This window comes from Mercenaria mercenaria, chromosome 4, assembly GCF_021730395.1.
Source record: "Mercenaria mercenaria strain notata chromosome 4, MADL_Memer_1, whole genome shotgun sequence".
Classification (NCBI taxonomy): Eukaryota; Metazoa; Mollusca; class Bivalvia; order Venerida; family Veneridae; genus Mercenaria; species Mercenaria mercenaria.
The window spans coordinates 76,602,937-76,628,581 of NC_069364.1; the positions used below are offsets into that span (position 1 = coordinate 76,602,937).

At 37.2% G+C, this 25,645-nt stretch overlaps 1 protein-coding gene across 4 annotated transcripts in view; it reads left to right on the forward strand.

Annotated features, from left to right (window-relative positions):
• The window catches only part of LOC123552200 (uncharacterized), a 173,674-nt gene that overhangs the window by 25,399 nt on the left and 122,630 nt on the right, over nt 1–25,645 (forward strand). For all 4 annotated transcript variants that reach the window (XM_053541721.1, XM_053541723.1, XM_053541722.1 and 1 more), the window contains exons 7-10: nt 15,518–16,099; nt 17,989–18,058; nt 20,318–20,418; nt 23,962–24,035. In XM_053541721.1, coding sequence (XP_053397696.1) covers nt 15,518–16,099; nt 17,989–18,058; nt 20,318–20,418; nt 23,962–24,035 — 827 coding nt within the window. The remainder of the gene's footprint in view (nt 1–15,517; nt 16,100–17,988; nt 18,059–20,317; nt 20,419–23,961; nt 24,036–25,645) is intronic.

A 25,645-nucleotide genomic window follows, 5' to 3' on the forward strand; every position in this document is an offset into this window, starting at 1 on the left:
ATACTTGTGAATGGATCTCCATAAAAATTGGTCAGAATGTTCATCTTGATGATATCTAGGTCAAGTTTGAAAGTGGGTCATGTGCCATCAAAAATTAGGTCAGTAGGTCAAATAATGAAAAAACGTGACCTCTCTAGAGGCCATATTTTTCATGGGATCTGTATGAAAGTTGGTCTGAATGTTTATCTTACATATAGGTCAAGTTTGAAATTGGGTCAACTGCGATCAAAAACTAGGTCAGTAGGTCTTGAAATAGAAAAACCTTGTGACCTCTCTAGAGGCCATACCCTTGAATGGATCTTCATGAAAATTGGTCAGAATGTTCACCTTGATGATATCTAGGACAAGTTTGAAACTGGGTCACATGCGGTCAAAAACTAGGTCAGTAGGTGAAATAATAGAAAAACCTTGTGACCGCTCTAGAGGCCATAGTTTTCATGGGATCTATATGAAAGTTGGTCTGAATGTTCATCTTGATGATATCTAGGTCAAGTTTGAAACCGGGTCAACTGCGGTCAAAAACTAGGTCACTAGGTCTCAACATAGAAAGACCTTTTGACCTCTCTAGAGGTCATAGTTTTCAATGGATCTTCATGAAAATTAGTGAGAATGTTCACCTTTATGATATCTAGGTCAAGTTCGAAACTGGGTCACATGCAATCAAAACTAGGTCAGTACGTCTAAAAATAGAAAAACCTTGTGACCTCTCTGGAGGCCATATTTTTCATGAGATCTTCATGAAAATTGGTTAGAATGTTCACCCTGATGATATCTAGGTCAAGTACAAAACTGGGTCACATGCCTTCAAAAACTAGGTTATTATGTCAAATAATAGAAAAACCTTGTGACCTCTCTAGAGGCCATATTTTTCAATGGACCTTCATGAAAATTGGTCAGAATTTTTATCTTGATGATATCTAGGTCAAGTTCAGAAGTAGGTCACATGAGCTCAAAAACTAGGTCACTGTGTCAAATAATAGAAAAAACGACGTCATACTCAGTTCATGTGGGGGCAGGTGAGCGATTCAGGACCATCATGGTCCTCTTGTTTCAAAATGAATGCGGGTCTGCATCTACAATTACAAGGTGTTGAACTTGTGCATGTGTTATTTCCTGCCGAGAAACGTGTAATGTGAATTGGGTAATAATGCATCGGACGCAAATCTGGCAATTAATTTATAATATTTAGTAGTCCCAAGTAGTAGTTAGTTTACTACATGTCAGTAAATATGAACATTGCAGAGCGGGGCAGAAAAAAACAAAAACAGCCGCAGCATAGTGCAGTTGGCACGTGACCCTACGTCAGACTTCTATTTTTATCTCACCTGTCAAAGTGACAAGGTGAGCTTTTGTGATAGTGTGGCATCCGTCATCCGTCCGTCCGTGCTTGCATCCATCCGTAAACTTTTGCTTGTGACCACTCTAGAGGTCACATTTTTCATAGGATCTTTATGAAAGTTGGTCAGAATGTTTATCTTGATGATATCTAGGTCAAGTTCGAAACTGGGTCAAGTGCGATTCAAAACTAGGTCAGTAGGTCTAAAAATAGAAAAACCTTGTGACCTCTCTAGAGGACATACTTTTCAACAGATCTTCATGAAAATTGGTCAGAATGTTCATCTTGATGATATCTAGGTCAAGTTCGAAACTGGGTCACGTGCCTTCAAAAACTAGGTCAGTAGGTCAAATAATAAAAAAACCTTGTGACCTCTCTAGAGGCCATATTTTTCATGGGATCTGTATGAAAGTTGGTCGGAATGTTCATCTTGATGATATCTAGGTCAGTTTCGAAACTGGGTCAACTGCGATCAAAAACTAGGTCAGTAGGTCTAAAAATAGAAAAACCTTGTGACCTCTCTAGAGGTCATACTTTTCAACGGATCTTCATGAAAATTAGTCAGAATGTTCACCTTGATGATATCTAGGTCAAGTTTGCTGGGTCACGTGCCCTCAAAAACTAGGTCAAATAATAAAAAAAACCTTGTGACCTCTCTAGAGGTGATATTTTTCATGGGATCTGTATGAAAGTTGGTCTGAATGTTCATCTTGATGATATCTAGGTCAGTTTTGAAACTGGGTCAACTGCGATCAAAAACTAGGTCAGTAGGTCTAAAAATAGAAAAACCTTATGACCTCTCTAGAGGCCATTCTTTTCAATGGATCTTCATGAAAATTAGTCAGAATGTTCACCTTGATGATATCTAGGTCAAGTTTGAAACTTGGTCACGTGCCTTCAAAAACTAGGTCAGTAGGTCAAATAATAAAAAAACCTTGTGACCTCTCTAGAGGTGATATTTTTCATGGGATCTGTATGAAATTTGGTCTGAATGTTCATCTTGATGATATCTACGTGAAGTTTGAAACCAGGTCAACTGCGGTCAAAAACTAGGTCAGTAGGTCTTAAAATAGAAAAACCTTGTGACCTCTCTAGAGGCCATACTTTTCAATGGATCTTCATGAAAATTGGTCAGAATGTTCACCTTGATGATTTCTAGGTCAAGTTCGAAACTGGGTCACATGCCTTCAAAAACTAGGTCAGTAGGTCAAATAATAAAAAAAAACTTGTGACCTCTCTAGAGGTGATATTTTTCATGGGATCTGTATGAAAGTTGGTCTGATTGTTCATCTTGATGATATCTAGGTCAAGTTCGAAACTGGGTCAACTACGGTCAAAAACTAGGTCAGTAGGTCTAAAAATAGAAAAAACTTTTGACCTCCCTAGAGGCCATATTTTTCAATGGAACTTCATGAAAATTGGTCAGAGTGTTCATCTGGATGACATCTAGTTCGATTTCGAAACTGGGTCACGTACGGTCAAAAACTAGGTCAGTAAGTCTAAAAATAGAAAAAACTTGTGACCTCTCTAGAGGCCATATTTTTTCATAAGATCTTCATGAAAATTGTTGAGAATGTTCGCCTTGATGATATCTAGGTCAAGTTCAAAACTGGGTCACATGCCTTCAAAAACTAGGTCATTAGGTCAAATAATAGAAAAACCTGGTGACCTCTCTAGAGGCCATATTTTTCAATGGATCTTCATGAAAATTGGTCAGAATTTTTATCTTGATGATATCTAGGTCAAGTTCAAAACTGTGTCACATGAGCTCAAAAACTAGGTCACTATGTCAAATAATAGAAAAAACGACGTCATACTCAGTTCAAAACTGGGTCATGTGGGGACAGGTGAGCGATTCAGGACCATCATGGTCCTCTTGTCTTTTTTTAGCTCACATGTCACAAAGTGACAATGTGAGCTTTTGTGATTGCGCAGCGTCCGTCGTCCGTGCGTGCGTAAACTTTTGCTTGTGACCACTCTAGAGGTCACATTTTTCATCGGATCTTTATGAAAGTTGGTCAGAATGTTTATCTTGATGATATCTAGGTCAAGTTCGAAACTGGGTCAACTGCGATCAAATACTAGGTCAGTAGGTCTAAAAATAGAAAAACCTTTTGACCTCTCTGGAGACCATACTTTTCAATGGATCTTCATGAAAGTTATTCAGAATGTTCACCTTGATGATATCTAGTTCTAGTTCGAAACCGGGTCACGTGCCATCAAAAACTGGGTCAGTAGGTCAAATGATAAAAAAACCTTGTGACCTCTGTAGAGGTTATATTTTTCATGGGATCTGTATGAAAGTTGGTTAGAGTGTTTATCTTGATGATGTGTAGATCAAGTTAGAAACTGGGTCAACTGCAGTCAAAAACTAGGTCAGTAGGTCTAAAAATAGAAAAACCTCGTGACCTCTCTAGAGGCCATACTTGTGAATGGATCTTCATGAAAATTGGTCAGAATGTTCACCTTGATGATATCTAGGTCAAGTTCGAAACTGGGTCACGTGCCATCAAAAACTAGGTCAGTAGGTCAAATGATAAAAAAACGTTGTGACCTCTCTAGAGACTATATTTTTCATGGGATCTGTATGAAAGTTGGTTAGAGTGTTTATCTTGATGATGTCTAGATCGAGTTCGAAACTGGGTCAACTGCACTCAAAAACTAGGTCAGTAGGTCGAAAAATAGAAAAACCTTGTGACCTCTCTAGAGGCCATACTTGTGAATGGATCTTCATGAAAATTGGTCAGAATGTTCACCTTGATGATATCTAGGTCAAGTTCGAAACTGGGTCACATGCCATCAATAACTAGGTCAGTAGGTCAAATAACAAAAAAACCTTGTGACCTGTCTAAAGGCCATATTTTTCATGGGATCTGTATAAAAATTGGTTAGAATTTTTATCTTGATGATATCTAGGTAAAGTTCGAAACTGGATCAACTGCGGTCAAAAACTAGGTCAGTAGGTCTAAAAATAGAAAAACCTTGTGACCTCTCTAGAGGCCATACTTTTCAATGGATCTTCATGAAAATAAGTGAGAATGTTCACCTTGATGATATCTAGGTCAAGTTCAAAACTGGATCACGTGTTTTCAATAACTAGGTCAGTAGGTCAAATAATAAAAAAACCTTGTGATCTCTCTAGAGGCCATATTTTTCATGGGATCTGTATGAAAGTTGGTCTGAATGTTCGTCTTGATGATATCTAGATCAAGTTCGAAACTGGGTCAGCTGCAGTTAAAAACTAGGTCAGTAGGTCTAAAAATAGAAAAACCTTGTGACCTCTCTAGAGGCCATACTTTTAAATGGATCTTCATGAAAATTGGTCAGAATGTTCACCTTGATGTTGTCTAGTTCAAGTTCGAAACTGGGTCACTTGCCATCAAAAACTAGGTCAGTAGGTCAAATAATAAAAAATCTTGTGACCTCTCTAGAGGTGATATTTTTTAATGGATCTTCATGAAAATTGGTTAGAATTTTTATCTTGATGATATCTAGGTCAGATTAAACACTGGGTCACATGAGCTCAAAAACTAAGTCACAATGTCAAATAATAGAAAAAAACAACATCATACTCTGTTTAAAACTGGGTCATGTGGGGACAGGTGAGTGATTCAGGACCATCATGGTCCTCTTGTTTAGGATTAACTTCTCTTTGTTGTTATTATAAATTACTTGTATTATAACCTTTTTTATAATTGGCCAAAAAGATGCCATATGCAAATACAGGTGCTAGTGTAAAGAAATTTGATATGATGGGTGTATATTGTGACATTCTGGCGCTCTTGTTAACACATTATTTATTACAGAAACCCTTTAATTATTTTACAACCCATATATTCCCACATAACAAAGTAATCTATTCATGGATCTTCATGATTTAACATAAATATAGACCACTATAGGGCAGTGGTGCATGCATATCTTTCGTCAGGATCTCTTCAGTGACTGCAGAGTTATTGCCCTTTAATTGTTCTAAAATCCATACATGTATTCCCACAAAACAAAGTAACCCATTGATAGATCTTCATGAGACTTAATACAAATATAGATCACTATAGGGTGGTGGTGCACATGCAACTTTAATCAAGATCTTTTCAATATAACTGCAGAGTTATTGCCCTTTAATAGTTATATCTTTCAAAATACAGTCCCCTCATTCACAAAACAACAGCAGAGGATATGAATGTATAGACTGAATTGGCTTGTTTCTACAAGGAATCTTGATGGAATTCAAATTTGGCCTGAAGCATCCTGTAGAGGGAATGATTCAATATTATGCAGTTGAGAGAGGCACTTATTTGTAAATAGCCATTTCAGTTTAATGAATTCTGCAGAATTGGCCGACTATTATTTGTTTTGATATAAAAGTGGCAGGTTGAATGTAATTGGGGTTAAGCGTCTTGGCTCCTAATCTGACCAGTTAATTGAGTTCAACAATATTTTATCATAGGGATTCAGAATTATAAATATTATGGCTCAGACTCGCCTAAGTAGTTCTAAGGTAGATCATGAAAACCTAGTTATGTGGGGTGCTCGAAGAAGCATCCTTTACACCAGTACATTTTACTTATATTAATATGTTATAAGTAGTGCCACAAAGAAAAGACATTTATTGTAGGTGTATGATTTCTACAAATAGTTCTTGCATGACCTTAGGCCTGCATGAAAATTGCATGGTTCAGTTCTAAACAATTAAGGATTTAAAAACCTCCTATAGATAACTCTTCATTTGTCAGTTATACAATACAGTAAAGACTGTCTACAGTGACCAACCTTCGGAGAATTTCAAAAAGGTCATTGTATGAGGGTTGTTAAAAAATAATGTAGACTTTTTCTCTAGCTTTTATATACTTTAATGAAACAAAACAAAAAATATACTATCGTGATTCACAATCTTTCTGCTCACTGCACTGCAAATTTGACATGATTCTGATCATACAGTCAGGAGTTACACAACTTCGAAATCAGTCACTTACACGAACTCGGCTCACGGTGATCATATTTTAACGACGTTAACGACGTCATGCCTTCATCGAGATGCTTTCATGAGGTTTGCATTATTCAATATTTGTAAATTTCTTTTATTAATTTTGATTAACAACACCTAAGTCATAATGAGTTATTTGGTTAGAATACTGAAAAGTATGAACACTTATGCCAAGCATCTCAGACAGGGTGCTAAACGTGAGTACTTGGTCTTTATCCAAGGCGTTATACATTGACGTTAACGCAGAATCACAGATTTTTTGTTTTCTCCCTTTACCTCCACTGTCATTAAGCAAGTATGGAACATTTGCGAATCGTTTGTACCTCTTGAAAATCAAGACACAGAGGACCAAACATTGCAGGGTTCGCACAGCCTTGAAAAGGCCCTAAATTCTGGATTTTGTCATGAAAAGCCCTATAAAACCCTAATTCTGCCAATCTTCGGCCCTAAATTTCTTTATAACTGCCCTAAATTGAGTAGCCGTGCCTATCCGTCAAGATTTAATATTTCGTACGGAATTCCATCTTTCTATTTTAAGAACAGTAACATATCAGAAATAAAATCAGAAGACATCAGATTATTGAATGATGGGAATATTTGTTTGCAAAAGCGACATATGAACGGCGTACGCTGGTCACGCGATCGATGAGGGACAGAGCATCTGATTTGGTAGTCTGGTTTGCACACATACCCGGCGTACGTTGCCAGCAGCCTGTTTTGCGAGATAGGCTTAGCGGCGAACAATGGCGGAAAGTTGAGGTCAAATGAGTTCATTGGTAATTTTTATGCCCCCAGCATCTACTGATCCGGGAGGCATATAATGATTGTCCTGCCCGTTCGTTCATCCGTCCGTCCGTCCATCCGAGGTTAACCTTATGGGACCGTTTTGTCTAGCATCAATGCCCCTTACTAGAATGACTTGATACTAATGCAGATGTAACCTGTGACCATTCCTCATTTTCAGACATCACCTGACCTCAGTTTGACCTCGACCTTGACCTCATTTTGGACTTAGGTTGCTTTGTATGGGCCATCTCTTGGTTAACCAAATGGGACCGTTTCGTCTAGCATCAATACCCCTTACAAGAATGAATTCATACTAATACAGATGTAAACTGTGACCATTCCTCATCTTCAAACATCACCAGACCTCAGTTTGACCTTGACCTCGTTTTGGACTTAGGTGCAAATTCTGTCGACAAGGATACCACTGGGGGCATCAGGTGTTTATTGAACGCAGCTCCTTGTTATGACATGAAACCATACATAAAACTAAATATATGTGGAGGAAGGTATAAGAATGTTATGCATTTTCTGAAGAAGCTGATAAATTGAGATATAGCCCTAAATATTGGTACAGTGTCTCTAAAAAGTCCCTGAATATTTCCATGAAAAGTCAGTATGAACCATGCATTGTTGTGGCGTCTGCTTCATTAGCTTATAAATTTCAATTGCTTTTCGCCAAAATTTCTACATAACTAAACAACTGCCTGATTATCTATGCGAGTCGATGACAACATAACATGCATTATAAACAGTGGTACTCACTTAGTTTAGATGTTGTTTACTTTCGCCTCCTATGTCCGAATGTTGCCATACTCTCAGTGCATGTCGCCCTGACGTGTTGCTGCACTTTGACTTATTTTCTGGTGAAAAAATGTTCTATCAGTGAGAATATTAGCGATAAAATTCAAATCATGACAGATGAAAAAGAGACTCTGCCGGTAATGTATAGCTATAGTAATTAAAACGTTCCACATGCTTCACCTATCAGCAAAAATGTTACAAAAAATGTATGACCAAATAAGAAAAAGATTGCGAATTACAATAATATATTTCACATTGCTCTTTACACAATATGCTTCTTCTGACACCAAAAGCCTATGTTATTTTTGAACCGCCCTCGTAGACAGGGAGTCTCTATACACAATCTGACTAGAAAAGGTCATGGTTTTAGGCAAATAATACATGTTCTAGTTAGCGTTTTTTTAAGGGCCTTTGAAGTCTCTGGCAAAGCATGGAATATTTTAAATGACCTTGTTAAGCATAGTTTAATATAAATCTGATTTAGAAGTTCATTTACAGTTCTGGAGAAGTTTTCTCCCTTTGAGAGGGTGGGTCAAAAAGTCATTATAAAGGGTCAAAGTCATGGTTCAGGGCAAAGAAATCATGGTCGCTGAACGCATCAGACGGGGTCGCTAGAAACAAGTCAATTTTAATGAGAAATGCATTGGGAGGAAATAAAAAGGTTGTTGTAGACAGAAAGCCGCTGAAAGCAACAAGTCGCTAAGGCAGTATTTACTGTATAACTACATTGTAAATGTAGATAACTTACTGAAGCTCTGGACATCAGATCTTTTTATGCCCCCGAAGGGAGGCATATTAGTTTTCAACTGTCCGTCCGTTAGTTCGTTCGTCACAACTTTAACTTTTTGCATGAAGGCACTTTACTCGCGAACCACTGTACCCAGGACCTTCAGACTTCACATGCTGATAGTACTTATTGAGTACACCACTTCTACTGACTTCTGGGTCACCAGGTCAAAGGTCAAGGTCACAGGGGCCAACGTTAACTTTTTGCATGAAGGCACTTTACTCGCGAACCACTGCACCCAGGACCTTCAAACTTCACATGCTGATAGTACTTATTGAGTAAACCACCCCTACTTACTTTGGGGTCACCAGGTCAAAGGTCAAGGTCACAGGGGCCAATGTTAACTTTTTGCATGAAGGCACTTTACTCGCGAACCACTGCACCCAGGACCTTCAAACTTCACATGCTGATAGTACTTATTGAGTACACCACCCCTACTGACTTTGGGGTCACCAGGTCAAAGGTCAAGGTCACAGGGGCCAACGTTAACTTTTTGCATGAAGGCACTTTACTCGCAAACCACTGTACCCAGGACCTTCAAACTTCACATGCTGATAGTACTTATTGAGTACACCACTTCTACTGATTTTTGGGTCACCAGGTCAAAGGTCAAGGTCACAGGGGCCAACGTTAACTTTTTGCATGAAGGCACTTTACTCGCGAACCACTGCACCCAGGACATTCAAACTTCACATGCTGATAGTACTTATTGAGTACACCACCCCTACTGACTTTGGGGTCACCCCGTCAAAGGTCAAGGTCACAGGGGCCAGCGTTAACTTTTTGCATGAAGGCACTCTACTCGCGAACCACTTCACCCAGAACCTTCAAACTTCACATGCTGATAGTACTTAATGAGTACACCACCCCTACTGACTTTGGGGTCACCAGGTCAAAGGTCAAGGTCACAGGGGCCAACGTTAACTTTAGTTTGTTAGTTCGTTAGTTTGTTTGTTCGTTCGTCACAACGTTAACTTTTTGCATGAAGGCACTTTACTCGCGAACCACTTCACCCAGGACCTTCAAACTTCACATGCTGATAGTACTTATTGAATACACCACCCCTACTGACTTTGGGGTCACCAGGTCAAGGTCATAGGTCAAGGTGATGCGGGGGCATTTGTCACCATTAGTGACAGCTCTTGTTCATTTTACTGTCAAGAGTTCAAAACCACACTGAGATCACTGTTTCTTTTACACTATAAGCTTGAAGGGACACTGTATGTGATGGTTGTCTGCATTTTGTCTGTTTGTTAGCAATAGAACTAAAGTATTCTTTGACATATGATCCTTAAACATGAGTTGCACATTGTTCTTGGGCAGTCCATGACCCATATTGATTTTGAGGTCAGTGGGTCAAAGATCAAGGTCATAGTGACTGTTAGTTCAAAAACTGTTTCCACTTAATATTTTGAGAACCCCTTTACCTATGATCCAGTAACTTAGCAGGCATATTGCTCATGCAGTAGATGAACCTTATTGATTTGAGGTCAGAGGTCAAGGTCACACTGACCATTAGTACAAAAACTGTTTCCTCTCAATATTTTAAGAACAATTTGACCTTTGGTGGCAGATAGCAAGTGAGCAGTAAATGACACCTATTGATTCCGTGATCAGTGGGCCAAAGGTCAAGGTCACTGTGACTGTGTATAAAAACACTTTCCGCTCAGTATCTTGTGGTTGACCAGACTTACAACCTCCAAACTTGGCAGGCACAATCCTCATGGACAGTAAATGATGCCCAATGATTTTGAAATGAGTAGATCAAAGATCCGCATTGACCTTAGTTCAAAAATAACATTTCGTCATGCACCCTCTTTGAGACCCCTTATGATTTTGAGGTTTCTAGAAGTGAACAGATGGACTTACTATGTGATGGTCCTAGTCATCCATCCATCTTTTTAGCTCACCTGAGCCAAAGGCTCAAGGTGAGCTTTTGTGACCGCTCGATGTCCGTCATGCATCTTGTTTCATGTGTCAACAATTTCTAAAAAAAATCTTCTTCAAAACCACTGGGCAGATTTACACCAAACTTCACAGGAATGATCCTAGGGTGGCCCCCTTTCAAAATTGCCCAAAGAATTGAATTCCACGCAGAACTCTGGTTGCCATGGCAACCGAAAGGAAAAACTTTAAAAATGTTCTTATGCAAAACCGCAAGGTGTAGAGCTTCAATATTTGGCATGTGACATCATCTAATGGTCCTCTATGAAGATTGTTCAAATTATGCCCCTGGGATGAAAAGAGGCTCCGCCCCAGGGGTCCCATGTTTTACATAGAGAAAAAACTTTAAATATCTTCTTGTCTGAAACCCGAAGACCTAGGTCTTTGATATTTGTTTTGTAGCATTGCCTTATGGTCCTGTACCAAGATTGTTCAAATTATTACACTGGAATGAAAAGAGGCCAAGTTTTACATAGACTTATATAGGAAAAAATCTTCTTGTCTGAAACTGCGAGGCCTAGGCTTTTGATATTTGGTATGTAGCATTGCCTAGTGGTCCTCTACCAATATTATTCAAAGTTTGCCCCTGAAATGAAAAGAGGTCCCACCAAGGGGGTCCCAAGTTTTACGTAGACATATAGGAAATTTTTTTATTTAATCTTCTTGCCTGAAACCACAAGACCTAGGCCTTTGATATTTGGTTTGTAGCATTGCCATATGGTCCTCTACCAAGATTGTTAAAATTATTACCCTGGGGTGAAAAGAGGCCCCGCCTCGGGGGTCCCAAGTTTTACATAGACTTATATAGGAAAAAACTTTAAAAAACCTTTGATATTTAGTACATAGCATTGCCTAGTGGCTTTCTAACAAGATTGTTCAAATTATGCCCCTGGGGTGAAAAGAGGCCCTGCCCTAGGGATCACTTGTTATATGAGTTATATAGGAAAAAATACTTCAAAAATTATCAGATCATATTTCCTAGACTGTTAATTTATAATTACCTGATGATCCCAAGTGATTAGGGATCACTTGACTGTGACCTTGACTTACTTACCTACTTTCTTGCTTTTTAAGATACAGCCTTGAAATTTGGATGACATGTACAGTTTAGCACACCAATCTTAAAACTGACTTTCAGTGTCCATGAATATGACCCACTGACCTACTTTCTTGTTTTTTAAGATACAGCCTTGAAATTTGGATGGCTTGTACAGTTTTGCACGCCGATCTTAAAACTGACTTTCAGTGACCATAAATGTGACCTACTGACCTACTTTCTTAATATTTTAGCATCAGTTTGACATTTGAAACATGTAGCTCATATTACTCAGGTGAGCAATCCAGGGTCATCATGACCCTCTTGTTATCATTATTATAAGGTCCTCTCAAGTTTTTTTTTAATTTGTGGCACTTGGCTGCAGACCTCGGGTCAATTACTTTAAAATGTAACTAATTAAATTACAATTACATTGTGAAATACTCGATTAAAATACAATTACCATTACATGAAATTTAGCAATGTAATTAATTAAATTATAATGACATTGCAATTGTAATTAATTACATTCAATTACAATACCAAATGTGGTAACAACCTAACATTCTTCTTATATCAACAGTGTCGCATAATCTTTACTTTGTACTACATATACATGATAATACACCCATAAACTGATTTCAGTTTTTTCAAAATTGAATTTATGCTCAAAGTAAAATGTGTGTTTGTGGGAGAACATCACCCAGTCCTTAATATTTCAAAAGAAGGTAATAGCCACCCCTAATTAATATTTAATACAAGCAGACTTTGGTTAGGGAAGATGCATAATTATAAAGTTAGGTATTTCTGTGAGTCTGAATTTCTCTGAAGTTTACATGATCGTGGTTCTGCAAATTATGTTTCAAATTTAGCTAGTATAGTTCAGTATCTAATCATTTACTTTTTAGATATATATTTAAAGTTTTTATCCTTGACACTACATGTTATCAAAAGGACCCCATTGGAAATAAGTTGTAAAACATTCATGAGCCATTCTAGAATAACTATGTCACTAAAACTGTAGAATACTTATAATGTCTACAATAATAATTATATTTTTTTATCTTGTTAGAACTGTGATGTCAAATGTTATGTTGTTTGTATCATTTAATGTGACATATTTTATCACAGATAAAAAAATGATTAAACTGAATGCTATGCTTTTCAATTTTTGCTTCAAGAAAAATCGAAATAATGATACAAATAACAATTTCATATAAGATTTGATCATTTTCTTCAAAATCATAGTGACAAACATCATTAAAGATTATCAGTTGGTTCTAATAAAACAATTATATCAGAACAAAGGGATTAACACTTACCATAATATTCTATTGATATTTTTCACAGCTATGAAATTAGCATGTTTAAGGGAAGTGTCACTGGTAATAAACTTATATACTACTTGTTCTATAAACTGAATTAAAGCATGTGCCATGTAATGGGAAAGTAATTGAAATGTAATTGTCAATTACAACCCAAAACTGCACTGAAATTAATTGAATTACAATTACAGGTAATTGACAAATGGCCCAATTACAAATTACATTCAGTTACTTAGGAAATGTAATTTAATTACAATTACAATTTTAATTACCCCAGGTCTGCTTGGCTGCCACTTTAGGGGCCGCTAAAGTTAAATACGAAAAACTTTTAAATGCTTCTTCTCAGGAATTACATAATTGATTGCCATCAGACTTAGTCTGTAGCATTATCAAAAGGTCCTCTCCTAATTTATTAAAATCAGAGCACTTGGGCTCCTTATAGTGGCCACTGGAACTAAAAGTTAAAACAAACAAACCAGTAAACAATTTCTTCTCATGAACCGCATGATGGACTGTCATCAAACTTGGTATGTAGCATTCCCATAAAGGTCTGTCCCAAATTTGTTCAATTGGGGGCATTTAGCCCCATTTAGGGTCCTTTGGAGCTAAAAATATAAACATTCCTTTAACAACTTCTTATGAACCACTTGCTGAATCTTAATCAAACTTGGTCTATAGCATCATTGTAAGTCCAAAATTTAGCTCACCTGAACCAAAGGTTCAGCTTGAGCTATTGTGATGAGGCTGTGTCTGTGGACTGTCATCTGGCATTATCCTCATTTTTAGCTCTACTATACGAAGTATATGGAGAGCTATCCTACTCACCTCGGCGTCGGCGTTGGCGTCTTTCCGCATCCCCACATTGGTTAAAGTTTTTTTTACACTTCCTTTTTTTTTTCTCCTTATTTCTGTAATTACTTGATGGATTTGCTTTAAACTTAAAATAGTTATTCCTCATCATCACCCACATCATATGGCACAAGGGCCATAACTCTCACACCAATATTTCATGAATAATCCCCCCTTTTTACTTAGAATTTCAGGTTAAAGTTTTGATGCACTTTCATTCTATCTCAGTTATTCCTAAATGGATTTGATTCAAACTGAAAGTAGTTGTTCCACATCATCTCCCACATCATGTGACACAAGGCCCATAACTCTGGTACCAATATTTCATGAATTATCCCCCTTTTACTTAGAATTTCAGGTTAAAGTTTGGTGCACTTTCACTGTATCTCAGTTATTACTTAATGGATTTGATTCAAACTTAAAATAGTTGTTCAGCATCATCACTCACATCATATGACACAAGGGCCATAACTCTTGCACCAATATTTCATGAATTACCCCCCCCCCCCCCCCCCCCCCCATCCCCACTTCTACTTAGAATTTCAGGTTAAAGTTTTGATACGCTTTCACTCTATCTCAGTTATTACTAAATGGATTTGATTCAAACTTAAAATGGTTGTTCCACCTTATCACCCACATGATATGACTTAAAGAGCATAATTCTGGCACCAATTTTTCATGAATTATGCCCCCTTTTACTTAGAATTTAAGGTTAATTTTGATGCATTTTCACTATATCTCAGTTATTACGAAATGCATTTGATTCAAACTTGAAGTAGTTGTTCCACATCATCACCCACATCATATGACACAAGGTGCATAACTCTTGCACCAATATTTTATGAATTATGCCCCCTTTTTGCTTAGAATTATACTTATATAGTGTTTTGATACACTTTATCTTTACCTCTCTTATTACTTAATCTTTTTGACACAGACTCAAGCTATTGTGCAATATCTTCATCCACCATTGGAGTCATTAAACCCTCCAGTGACAGCTCCAGCTTCCTCAGATGTGCCCAGTCTCACTATCCAACATTGAAATAGTCGAGTGCACTGTCTCCTGTGACAGCTCTTGTTTAACAACTTCTTCTGATGACCCGCTTCATGGCTCATCACCAAACTTTGTCTGTAGCATCCTCATAAAATCCTCTTTAGATTTGTTCAAATGGTTCCACTTGACTGATATTAAGCCTTAAAGGGCTGCCAGAGCTAAGAAAATAAAAACCTTTAAACTATTCCTTTCCATGAACTGCTTGTCACCTAATTTGGGTCTGTAGCATCATTATAAGGGCTTCGCCTACATCCTGATTCCACTTGACTGATTCCAGCGGCAGCTAGAGTTAAAAGTAGGAAAACCTTTTACAACTTCTTCTCATGAATGCCTGATGGATTTTCACCAGATTTGGTCTGTAAAATTTTTAAAAATTTTAAGGTCCACTCTCAAATTTATTCAAATGGTTCCACTTGACTTATTTGACTGGGACCTGAAATAGGAAAATAGTTGTTACCATTCATGAATCAGTCCGTCACACTTATATTCAAGGTCAGATAGTCAGTTTCAGATGGGGGACTTAGAGCCACTATAGCCCTTTTGTTTATTTAGTCACTTTTTCAGTTTTAAAAACAAATAACTAAATCTTGGCCTTTAACTTTCTATTTACAGGTCACTCTTGATGAAGGCTATGATGAACACTATTTGATAGGACTTGACATTAACAAAGTTTTAGATGATGCACACGACATCGATATACAGACAATGAACTTTGTAGCTAGACTTCTGAAAAGAAAATTTGGTTGCAATGTAGGGATGTTGCTTCCAGGATTTTTGTATGAACGTGCAAGTTTTGAAGGCACTGCTCAGATATCAGAAGTTGGAAGAGGCACAAATGCAGTCCAAATACACTATTTACAAAATCATTTTGTTGTGTCAGCACAATTCAATGGAAGGATATATGTGTATGACAGTTTAGATAATAAAAAACATTTAGAAAATGTGGTTTCTCAATTGAAGCCCCAGTTAAATCTTCTGTATGAGAACACTGAAAGCATTCAGCTTGTTGTGCTTCAGTCACAGGGAACATCAAAGTTGTGTGGATGTTTTGCTGCAGCAAATGCCTATAAACTGCTGGAGCTGCTGCAGAATAATTCCATACCTGCACAAACAATGTACAAGATATCACAAATGCGGCAACACCTTTATTCTTGTTTAGATTCAAAGCTGATGCAACAATTTCCTGAGGAAACAGTAAGTACAGTTAGTACTTCAGTAATAATAGCATTCCTTTCATCCTTCCATATACAGCCAGCAGTGTGGGAAGTGGATACCACCAAGCAATTATAGACAGTTACAGTTCTTGTTTAATTGAGGACATGCACCAGACATGCACATTTTTAGCTCACCTGAGCCAAAGGTCCGTCTTGTGTCGTGTGTCGACAATTTCTAAAAAAAATCTTCTTCAAAACCACTGGGCAGATTTACACCAAACTTCACAGGAATGATCCTTGGGTGGCCCCCTTTCAAAATTGCCCAAAGCATTGAAATCCATGCAGAACTTTGGTTGCCATGGTAACCGAAAGAAAAATCTTTAAAAATCTTGTCAGAAACTGTTTGCCGGATTTCAAAAATATTTTGTAGAAATGATCTCTAAGTGACCCTCTACCAAAATTGCCATAAGCCGTTCTGTTTTGGTAAAAAAACTTGGCCGCCAGGGGGCCGGGCTTATTTTCCCTATATGGCTATATTGTGAATTTCAAAAATCTTCTTCAAAACCACTGGGCAGATTTACACTAAACTTCACAGAAATGATCTTTGGGTGGCCCCCATCAAAATTGCCCAAAGAATTAAAATCCATGATTTAGAACTGGTTGCCATGTCAGAAACTGTTAGCTGGATTTCAAAAATATTTTGTAGAAATGATCTCTAGGTGACCCTCTACCAGAATTGCTTAAGCCGTTCTATTTTGGTAAAAAACGGCTGCCAGGGGTTGGGGCTTATTTTCCCTATATGGTTATATTGTAAATTTCAAAAATCTTCTCTGAAACCTGAAAACCTAGAGCTTAGATATTTGGTATGTGGCATTGTCTAGTGGACTTTTACCAAGATTGTTCAAGTTATGATCTCAAGGCCAATATTGGCCCCCTGTGGTCCCTTGAATTCACATAGAGTTCTATAGATAAATAAAAAAATGTTCTTCTCTTAAACTGATAGGCACACAGCTTAGATATTTTACATGTGGCATTGTGTAGTGGTCCTTTACTAAGATTGTTCAAATCATGACCCAGGATCCATTTAAAGCCCCGCCCTGGGGTCACTTAGTTTTTATATGAGTTATATAGGAAATAATACTTAAAAAATTATCTGATCATATTTCATAGACTGTTTAATTTTAATTACCTGATGACCTCAAGTAATTAGGGTCACTTGACTTTGACCGTGACCTACTGACCTACTTTCTTGTTTTTTAAGATACGGCCTTGAAATTTTGATGACGTACAGTTTAGCACACCGATCTAAAACTGACTTTCAGTGACCATGAATGTGACCTATGACCTACTTTCTATTGTTTTTTAAGATACAGCCTTGAAATTTGGATGATATGACATTGTACAGTTTTGCATGCCGACCTTAAAACTGACTTTCAGTGACCGTGAATGTGACCCACTGACCTACTTTCTTAATATTTTAGCATCAGTTTGACATTTGAAACATGTTCACACAACTGAGAAAAGAATTCAATGCTTACTTATATTTGACTTTCTTACCTGATCTCTTACACTACTATGTAGCTCATATTACTCAGGTGAGCGATCCAGGGTCATCATAACCCTCTTGTTTTCATAAAACCTCGCAGGATTTTCATGCGTCATGAGAAGTTGTGCACCTGGTGTTTTAATTAGGATTTCACACAGCCAGACCAGAGTTATGGTCCTTGACTTAGTTATAAATACACAAAAGGTGCTTAAAAGTTTGTGTTGCATGTATCTTTGAAATATTTCACCTAAAGTCATGAAACCATGTACAGTGACAAGAAGTGGGGGCTAAGTGTTATATGGACCAACATCTAGTTATATTGTGTCTGTCTTTTATTTAAATATTGTTTGCAAATATGTTTGCAATCAAAGTACTTTTTTCAGCACTACCAGACTGCTGGCAAGGGAGAAAAGAGAAGGGACTTGGATACTGAACCTGCAGGCAGACTGATGAGTATGTTTCATAGATTTATTCAAAATTGATATCTTTCATTTCATTAAATGCATAATGTAGGTACTTTTTATGCCCCAGAAGGTGGGCATATTAAAATTGCACTGTCCGTCCGTGCATGTGTCTGTGTGTGCGCCCATGTAAATTCTTTTTCATGCTGTAACTCCATCCATAAAGGGATTTTGAAATAACTTGGCGTAAATGTTCCCCATAATGAGACAACATGTTTTGTGCAAGATCCAGACCCCTAGCTCAAAGGTCAAGGTCACACTAAGAGGTTAAAGATTAACATGGTCTGTTTCTTGTCCGGTTCTTAACTCTGCCGTCGATGAAGGGATTTTAAAATTATTTTGCATAAAAGCTTGGGGGCATTTGTCACTAATAGTGAGAGCTCTTGTTTCAATATCTATTCTTAAAATGTTCAGGGGCAAAATGCATAAAAAATTCTTAAACACATCAAATTTTATTAAGAAATGTGGTATATTTGATAACGAAAATATGAATATGCTTTTATTCCTTGCTAAATTCTGCTGTCATTTTAATAAAATGCTGCCCCTTTTATTTATCTTTGACATTTTTCAAGAAAATATTTACAATGTTTGATAGGAAATTATTTATCAAGCCTGATTTTTGTTATATTGGTTGTAACAAAATGTGTTGTTTTTTTTCTATAATGTGGCTGCCACTTTTTTTATGAACATGACTCCTTAAATCCCATTTTCGATAATTGTTTCCTCAAATATTTGTCAGTGTTTTAAATATTGATTAACAAAGAAGAAAAAACTATGTAATTCATTTTGTTTATTATCTCCTTTTATGATGCTAACTGTAAGTAAGTGCTTTTCTAACCATGTAATTATGCACTGTTACTTTACCTGATAAAGCCCCGATCTCACATTCCCGGTGACGGCCCCGGTTCCTCCCGGTAAACATTAGCCGGTATACCTGGACGAACCGTGACATTTTTTTTTGCAAAAATGTAAGTTGGATCTCATATTCCCGACCTTGTCCCGGTAAATCCCCGATAATGAGGCAGAATCTACACTTTGATCCCGGTTTAGTCCTGGTCTGACACCGGATATCCACAGTGATTGTCCGGCGTAAACCCGATTGATCCTGGTGTAATCTCGAGTGACCCGGGTCGTAGCCGGTAGTGCCCCGATGACCGCAGGTAGCATTCCGTCACAGCCCGGCTGTGATCCGGTGACACAGCGGCGCCTACCGGTGCTTACTCAGTATAAAACAGGACGCATGTCGATCTCCAAAAGTTATCTTGTAGTCACTTGAAGCCAAACATCATGCCGAAGACCAAGAAACCTGCCAGAATATTGCCGCCAGTGGGAAGCTAAGTTGAAGACGACTCTACTGAGAAGCAAACACAGAACCCAACGGACGAAGACTCTGCTGGAAGGCAAAAACTTCCCTCCTCAAATAGGATTTTCACAGTGTTTTTATATACTATATAGAGGATATTTGTTTGTTTTGAGTGAATATGGAATATAGGCCTATTTCACTGAGAAGTGAGAAAATTTCAAACAGCGCTCGTGAAAATGTGAAAATTTTCTCACTTCGAGGTTAGATATATTCCATCTTTCTATTTTATGCTTAATTACGTTGAGATTTGCATTTTGCAACAAATTTTAATCTCAGCGCAGAAAACAGACGCGCGTAAACAGACATGACGTCGGACTTAACCGGTGGTTTGCCGGAATTTTCCGTCTCTAACCGCGAGTTAATCGGCGAATAAACCTGGGCTTACCGTAACTTTTCCTACCCCAACCGGTACAAGACGGGGCCATACCGTGCTTCACCTGTGCTATGCCGTCCTCAGGCCGGAGTTCGTCGCAGCTCTACCGTGTATAAAGTGATTGCCAGTGACCCCGGATTACTACGGAATATCACGGTAGACACACGGTGGATATCCGGTGTTACCCCGGAAATTGCCGGCATTGCAACGATGTTGCACGGAGTATGCCGGTTTTGGCCATCGTTCCCGGTGATTCCCGGTTGTGTTAAACATTTTAAAACAACCGGGGCCATTTGCCGGTTCTACAAGGTTTATCAAGGATCTTCCCGGACGTTCACGGAATCGTCAAGGTTGTACGCCGGTTCAGCAAGGTTGAACAAGGTTTATCCCGGACCACTGAACCGGGATAAACCGGGAGACCAAACCGTGACATGAGATCGGGGCTTAAGGTGGAATTGAAATAATTAGGACATCATTGTTACCTTAAGAATTCATCCTTATCTCTTAATCTTCAGATAAGGATAAGGTACCAGGTTGGGACATTACCACTTTTGTCACGCACGGTAACTTCCAAAGTTATCCAAAACACAAAATGATGTCTAAAATTAGATCTGATGTAAGTATGTTTCAGCCTTCTTGCATCTGTAAAACTTGTTCTCTTTGTTCTATTCTCGATTAAATATTGTCCGGCTATATTGGCTTTATTTATCTATGAAAAATTAGTATCAGCTTGATAAGATAAGAATTATGTCTCCCACCACACAGTGGTGTGGGAGACATATTGATTTACTCCAGTCTGTCTGTGTGTGTGTCTGTCACAAAGCTTGTCCGCACTCTAAGTCGAACATTTCTCATCCTCAGCCAAGTTCGATAACTAGCTAAATCGGCCAAGACACTTCGGAATTATGGCCCTTGACAATAATTTATGAATCACCTAGATGCATAAAAATGCTGAAGTCTTCATTCTCAAACATGCACCAAAAACCATTCATCTTGTCCGCACTCTAAGTCGAATATTTCTCATCCGATCTTCACCAAACTTGAACAAAATGTGTTTGACCATAAGACCTTGGCCAAGTTCGATAACTAGCTAAATCGGCCAAGACACTTCGGAATTATGGCCCTTGACAATAATTTATGAATCACCTAGATGGATAAAAATGCTGAAGTCTTCATTCTCAAACATGCACCAAAAACCATTCATCTTGTCTGCACTCTGCACTCTAAGTCAAACATTTCGTATCCGATCTTCACCAAACTCGAACAAAATGTGTTTGCAAATAAGACCTTGGCCAAGTTCGATAACTAGCCAAATCGGTTAAGACACTTCGGAATTATGGCCCTTGACAATAACTAATGAATCACTTAGGCCAGCGTTTTTTAATAACTTGGGTTACGGGAGCGCCGGGTCCTAATTCTCCAAAATCCAAATAAGAATAAAATTCAAAATTGCGATTTTATTGTTATTTTCCCCGACGCTTGCATCTACTTTCCGTGGTGGAAAATAAAACAGTGTCTATTAACCTACAATAAACATCACAGCGCGTGCAAAGGACTTCCGATATTCTCAAAGGACGACAAGAATCAATACACCGTGACGTAACTTTACTAGAATGACGTGACTAGCTCCGCCCTGCCGGCAGTGTCTGAAGTGTGTGACAGTGTGAAAGTATCGTGTCCGTAAATATAAACCGTTATCCAGATCAGCTGACATGTTTAGAAGGCGTTAATTGCAGACAACAAAAGGCTTGGATTAAATTGGTGAAACAAGCTCCTAAGTCGGAAGACAAAGTAACTTAATTGTGGAAAATATATCGATAATTTCAGCACAAAAGCCTCAGCAAGTAACTATATTTTAGCAAATGACATTTCACATCCAGTTTAAAGGTCCAATACTAAGGAAAGTGAACATTTTAATTTCTTTTAAAAAGCACAGAAACTATTTCATTTTATTGGAAAATGAAAGTTGGTATGTAGAAATTCGAAATAAATCGCAGTATATGTACAATTATTTTTCTATGAAGTATGAAGAAAGTTAAAAAGACCTGGGGGGTCATTCTGTCGATTCATTGAAATTTCAACATAATACACATACATTTCTTTGAGTTCCAAAGACCTTCTGTAAATTTTGACCTGCCAATCTTCATTATTTAGTGTCTTGCAGAAGTCTATGCACTGGCTATGAAAAAAATTGCCAACTCACTTTCCCTTAGTAATGGACCTTTAAATTAATACATTTTTTCCGACCGGTAATAAATTTGCTACTTACTTTGGATTTTCATCAATGATAAATCCTTTTACAGTATTTTTAGAAGAAAAAAAAACCATTCAATTTGTCTCCTGACCTATTAAAAACTGATATCTTTGACACATTTCGACCAGCACATGGCAGCTGACATCAAAAGGAGTGTCGGCAAAATTTTCCTTTATTGATTTTCTTTGATGTGGGATAAAAGTTAACTGGTTGGGTATTGCAAGGTGAATGACCTAATTTGACATAATTCTACTCCAAGTAAAATGTACTTCAGATTTTTTAAAGTGGATTTTCGTTTTGTAGCTGAACAACAGTAAGTTTGGTGATTTTAATAAAATGCTGACTGTTGCTATAAATTTAAAAAACAATAAAATATTTTTTGTTAAATAAGATGTTTTCTAATCAATCTAGTGGTACTTTTCTCTAAATTCTATTACTTTATGCACTGTTCTGAACCAATTAGTATGGTGATGATAGTAATGATTATGATGATGATGGTGATGATGGTATTGAAGGTAACTGTACAAAGTGAAAATATTTAAGTTTGAATGTAGTACCTTTGCTGATTGTTTTTAAAATTCGCAATTTAAATCTTAAAGTCTATTTCAAATTACTTTCAAAGCTGTAGCCAGATATGGAGTTCAGTAACTTTTAAGAGACCCCTCACACTTAACAGGCTTGGGACTGTCTGGCATGTATTGTGAAAAATGGCCCATGTCGGAGCATAAATGAAAAATGGAAAAGTTATTTCCGTCTTCCTTAACCCTTACAATGGTACAACCGATTAGTTTTGCCTTTGCGACCAGTGCAGACCTAGATCAGCCTGCATATCCGTGCAGACTGATCATGGTCTGCACTGTTCGCTATTCAGTCAGTACATTTTGAGTGAACACCCCTTCGAATGATAAATGGTATTGCCCAAATTGAATGATGGACCTGTCCATTTTAGAAACTTAGCGTGCTAAGGGTTAAAAGGTCAGAAACACAATATGCATAGGATGTGACAAGCAGACAAGCAACATGCAAAAAATTTCAAGTATTTAATAGTTTCTACAACATAATATTATAACATACAACATGGAGGCTTTAATAAAGAAAGTGGGAATAAAATGCTTCAAATTGGGAAAATAACTTGTCTGATTTATCTAGACTGTGTTGTGAATCTACATTTGCCTGAAACAACAATTTTTTTTAACCCAGTGGCACTTTTTACAAAATAAAATTTTGTGTGTTTTTTTTTCATTTTATTTTTTTTTTTTTTTTTCCGATGCTAACATTTTCCTACTTTATTTTTATTTTTATTCCCTCCCCCTAATGCTCATTTTTGGAAAATCTCCCGTAACCCAAGTTATTAAAAAACTCTGGCCTTAGACTCATAAAAATGCTGAAGTCTTCATTCTCAAACATGCACCAAAAACCATTCATCTTGTCCGCACTCCAAGTCAAACATTTTTTATACGATCTTCACCAAACTTAAACAAAATGTGTATGACCATAATTCCTCTCCCAGGTTCGATAACTAGTAAAATTGGCATAGGCACTTCAGAATTATGGCCCTTGAATTACTGAAAATCAGCCATTTTACTCTTCAAAGGTATATTTGTTGTGACTAAACAGTATAAAAACACTGACTTAGTGTTTAGATGATTAGGCAGTTGTGGGAGACATGCGCTTTTCTCAAAAGTAGCTCTAGTTTGAATAGATCTTATGGAAAGAACTACTGGTAACCAGTTATTCCCTAAGATGATCTGTAAACAGCTTTATTTGCTGGTACCAAAATTCATGTTAAAAATTATTTAGATAAAGTTGCTTGATAAAAATAATTAGAACAAGACCAGTCATTTCTTTTCACTCACTCTGCAACCTTACCCATTTATGTTCCTCTGTTTTTTCTATATTATGCAGGGAAAATTAGCATCAAGAATCATGAATTTTTCTATTGTTCCACTGCTTGTCGCGCAAGAGTATGCATGGAACATGTGAGTATTTCTTTATATTATTTGTAAGATCTTGTAAATGAAAAAAGAAAAGCATAGTCATCAAAACCTGGTACAAGTAGTGTTGGATAACAGTCAAATTAAAATCAGATACCAGACTGCTGGCCAAGCTGTCAAAACACTGATTTTGGTCAATGAAATAACACTGGTTTCTCTCAATTTGAACATAATGTTGGAGACTGGGTCATTTTCCTTAAATCTTGATAACTTAGAATTATATGTGCACATTCATAAATAGTAGTAGCAATGTTCTCAAGCAAAATGCAGTTTGAAATTAAATTTGGCTATTTATTGGGTATTTTTAATGTTAGAATTCATCTACTGTATAAATGTTTGTCAACAATTACACCATGAACCATTTTACCATGATTGATTAGCTTCTAGATAGATTTATCTGCACAGCCCTGACTACAAATGATGAAAGACATACAAAGGAAAATGTTTATAGGAAAAAGTACATCTTATGCATATTTTCATGTATACATAATCATTGATGATGTATTGTACTAAAGTTTGACTAAATATTCAACCTTTCTGTACAAGTATACATACAAGTATATAAAATATCTGTGGAGTTGTCCATCCTTCTGAAACTATTCCTGTAACTGTTAAATGATGCAAAGGATTCCAATGAAACTTTCCTCAATGTCTAACATGATGACACGGTGTGTCATATTTGACAGTCAGGTCTGTACCTCAAATGTCAACTTGACAGAAGGTCTCTAACTGTTAACAATCATGTTCTTTCAAATATGGTTCATCATGTATAACCCATAACTGTTATGCATGATAAGGCAATTTTTACTCATGACCTAAGTCTGTGCCTCCAAGGTCATGACCGACAAGGGTACTTGTAGTTTTCATGCTCATTCATATATGTAATTTGTGTCTTAGTCATAAGTTTTGAATAAGAAAAGGGAATTCAAACTTCTTTCAAATGTGAAACCTGATAGGGCTGAAGTAAAATATTGTTTGGTTCCTCACCCATCTCTCAATAAGAAATATGTAAAAATGAATTCAGTTGAACTTACCATAAATGTGAAGCATGGTCAGAAGGTGTGTCACTTGAAATGGTCACTTCTGTTCCTTCAAGGTCACAGTCAGAGGCAAGAGTAATGGTGGTTTTCTAGCACATTCATATACCTTGATGAGAAAGTCTGGTATGCACAAGAGTGAAAAGTTAGATCCTCTGGCATGCACAAGAGTGAAAAGTTAGATCCATACCTCCAAAGTTAGTGTAACCACCTGTTTTCATAAAGAGGTCAATCTTGGGGCAAATCTTTTTCAAATTTAAAGGTGAAAATGATTAGTTGCAAAAATTAAGTTGTAGCTATTGCATTTTGCTTGATTTATCAACTCCGTATTGAATATTTCCTTTGCTAGGTGTGCATTTTGAAGGCAAGTGTTTCTCGAGCGCAGCTCATGTTTATGTGTGTGTAGGGGACACATTATTTTACAAACAGATCTTATCTAGTATGATATTAATATTATTAGGAAGAGATGTCTGCATTTAGTATTGAAAAATATTGATAGAGTAAGACATCTTGCAAACTAGTACAAAATGTACTTATGGTCAAGTCTTGTATATGTAC